At 40.3% G+C, this 3538-nt stretch overlaps 1 protein-coding gene across 1 annotated transcript; it reads left to right on the plus strand.

The window, feature by feature from the left end:
- The first annotated feature begins 2282 nt into the window (after positions 1-2282).
- Positions 2283-2699, plus strand: LOC104908131 (uncharacterized). Its single transcript, XM_010697212.1, has 2 exons — positions 2283-2508; positions 2593-2699. The coding sequence occupies exons 1-2, from the start codon at positions 2283-2285 to the stop codon at positions 2697-2699; spliced, it is 333 nt and encodes a 110-aa protein (XP_010695514.1).
- Positions 2700-3538: the final 839 nt, after the last annotated feature.

Below are 3538 nucleotides of genomic sequence, written 5' to 3' on the forward strand. Positions count from 1 at the left end.
TCATCTAGAGGATGATCATTGTCCTAGTATACAAGGCCAGCGTCATTTGAACCCCAATATGCAGGAAGTGGTCAATAAAGAGGTTATGAAATTTCTTGATGTTGGGATAATCTACCATATTTCTGATTCAAAGTGGGTGAGTTCAATTCAAGTGGTTCCTAAAAATGGAGGTACTACTGTAGTTAAGAATGAGAAAAATGAACTAATTGCTACAAGAGTAGTGACTAGGTGGCATATGTGTATTGGGTATAGGAAATTAAATGTTGCCACTAAGAAAGACCACTTTCCCCTCCCCTTCATTGATAAGATGTTGGAAAGGCTAGCTTATCACTCTTATTTTTGTTATCTAGATGGCTATTTTGGTTTCTTCTAAATCCCTATGCATCCAGATGACTAGGAGAAAACCATATTTACATGTCATTACGGTACCTTTGCTTACCGAAGGATGCCATTTGAACTATGAAATGCCCCCGCTACTTTCCAACGTTGTATGATGCCCATCTTTTCTGAGTTTATTGAGTCCATTATGGGCGTGTTTATGGGTGAATTTAGCGTGTATGGAATAGATTTTGATGCATGTTTGATAAAGTTAGTTAAAGTTTTAAAAAGACGTGAAGATGTCAACCTTGTACTGAACAGGGAGAAGTGTCACTTCATGGTCACTGAAGGACTGGTACTTGGTCATACTATCTCTAAACGAGGCATCCAGGTGGATAACGCAAAAATTCAAGTAATTGAGTGATTACCCCCTCGTGTTAATGTCAAAGGAGTTAGAAGCTTTCTTGGTTATGCAGGGTTTCATCGCCACTTTATCAAGGAGCTCTCTAAAATTGCTATACCACTTACTCAGCTGCTCCACAAGGATGCCACGTTCATGTTTACTGATGAGTGTCTTGTGTCTTTCAACAGGATCAAGCAAGCTTTGATTATTGCTCCTATCATTCGATCTCTAGATTGGACCCTTCTATTTCAGATTATGTGTGATGTTGGCGACTATGTTATGGGAATTGTACTTGGTTAGAGGAAGGACAACGTCCTTCATGCAATATACTATGCTAGCAAGACACTAGATGAAGCTCAAGTTAACTATGCTACCACGAAGAAAGAGCTTCTAGTTGTGGTCTATGCACTAGACAAGTCCAGGACATATTTGTTAGGGTCTAAGGTCATTGTTTATACCGATCCTGTTGCATTGATGTACCTCCTAGCCAAAGAGATGGTAAAGCCTAGACTGATTCGGTGGATTTTGTTGCTCCAAGAAATTGACTTAGAGATTAGATATAAAAAGGGAGCTGAAAATGTAGTAGATGATCGCTTGTCTAGATTACAATATGAGGCTATGGAAGAGGGCCTACCCATAGATGACTCGTTTCTTGATGATAAGCTCCTAGATGTCACTTCAATCACCCTATCATATGCGGACTTCGCCAACTTCTGTGTGAGTGGACAGACTCCCCCAGAGCCGAGTCACTAGTAGAGGAAGAAATTCCTCCATGAGGCTAAAAAAAACTTTTGGGATGATCCCCTCCTTTATAAGCTTTGTGCTGACACCATCTACTAGAGATGCCTCTGAGAACGGGAGGTGCATGAAATTCTGAAGCACTCCTACTCCCTTCCATGTGGAGGCCATGCTAGGCCCTCTAAAATAGCTGCTAGGATAGTTAAGTGAGATTTTTACTAGCCTACTATATTTCATGATGCTAGTAGCTTTGTTAAATCTTGTGATGCATGCCAACGAATAAGAAATATTTCCCGTAGACATGAGATGCCCCAAACCCCTATTTTAGAAGTTGAACTATTTGATGTATGGGGTATTGATTTTATGGGTCTCTTTCCCTCTTCCTCAGGCAATAATTTCATACTTGTTGCTATTGATTATGTGTCTAAGTGGGTAGAAGCCATTGCATCACCAACTAATGGCTCTAAGGTTATGAAAATGTTCAAAAAGATTATCTTTCCAAGGGTTGGGGTACCAAGGGTTGTCATTAGTGATGGTGGATCTCATTTTCACAAAAGGACTTTTGAGGCCTTACTTAGAAATATAGTGTCTACCATAGGATTGGTCTATAATATCATCCCCAGACAAGTGGGCAAGTATAAGTGTCTAATCGTGAAATAAAGACTATCTTGGAGAAGGCGGTAGCCAAATCTAGAAAGGATTGGAGTCATAAGTTAGATGAAACATTATGGGCTTATAGAATTGCTTTTAAGACACCTATTGGTACCACCCTTATAGGCTAATCTATGGTAAAACATGTCATCTACCTGTCGAACTAGAGTATATGGATTTTTGGGCTGTTAAGGAGCTAACCCTTGATGCTAAATTAGCAGGAGAAAAATGCCTATTGCAGATTAATGAGCTTGATGAACTACGATTGAATGCCTATGATAGTTCGCGTCTCTACAAAGAGCTCCCTAAGAGATGGCATGATAAGAAACTTTTGAGAAGGGAGTTCTCTATTGGTGGTAAGGTTTTATTGTACAACTCAAGACTAAAACTTTTTCCTGGTAAGTTGAAGTCTAGGTTGCCTGGCCCATTTTAAGTCACTAATACTAACATGTTTGGTTCCATTGAGGTGGTGAATGTAATAGATGAAAAATTCAAAGTTAATGGCCAACGCTTGAAGTTGTACCATATAAGAGTCCCTGTTGGATCTATGGAGGAATTATACCTTCAACCCCCATCCTCTGCAGCTTGAGGGACGAATCATTATGGTCGTGCGAGACCTTTTTAAACCAGCGCTGATCGGGAGGCAACCCGATTTCTTTCTTTTCTTTTCTCCTTTTTATTTTTTTGTTTTGCTAATTTTTGTAGTTTGTTGAGAGAGTGAGAGGGTACTAATCATCACTTTAAAGCTACATGTGTGAACGATTGTTGATCAATTGAAAAAAAAGACACAAAAATCGAGGTAATGACTTATTTGGGGTTTAAGGTCATTGTTTATACCGATCATGCTGCATTGAAGTAGCTCCAAGCGAAAGAGGAGGCAAAGCCTAAAATGATTCAGTGAATTTTGCTGCTCTAAGAATTTGACTTAGAGATCAGAGATAAAAATGGAGCAGAAAATGTAGTAGTTGATCACTTGTCCATATTACAGTATGAGGATATGGAAGAGGACCAACCCATTGATGACCCTTTTTCCTGATGATAAGGTCCTGGCTGTCACTTCAATCACCCCGTGGTATGCGCACTTCGCCAACTTCTGTGTGAGTGGACAGACTCCCCAGAGCTGGTTTACCAGCAAAGGAAGAAATTCCTCCATGAGGCTAAAAGATACTTTTGGGATGCTCCCCTCCTTTATAATCTTTATGCTGACACCATCTACAGGCGATGCATCCCAGGATGAGAGGTGCATGATACTCTAAAGCAGTCCCACTCCCTTCCATGTGGAGGCCATGATGGGCCCTCCAAAACAGCTCCTAAGGTACTTCAGTCTGGTTTTACTAGCCTACTCTGTTTCATGATGCTAGTACCTTTGTTAAGTCTTGTGATACATGCCAACGAACAAAAAATATTTCTCGTAGAGATGAGATGCCC

The sequence above is a fragment of the Beta vulgaris genome, chromosome 5, assembly GCF_026745355.1.
Source record: "Beta vulgaris subsp. vulgaris cultivar EL10 chromosome 5, EL10.2, whole genome shotgun sequence".
Lineage (NCBI taxonomy): Eukaryota > Viridiplantae > Streptophyta > Magnoliopsida > Caryophyllales > Amaranthaceae > Beta > Beta vulgaris.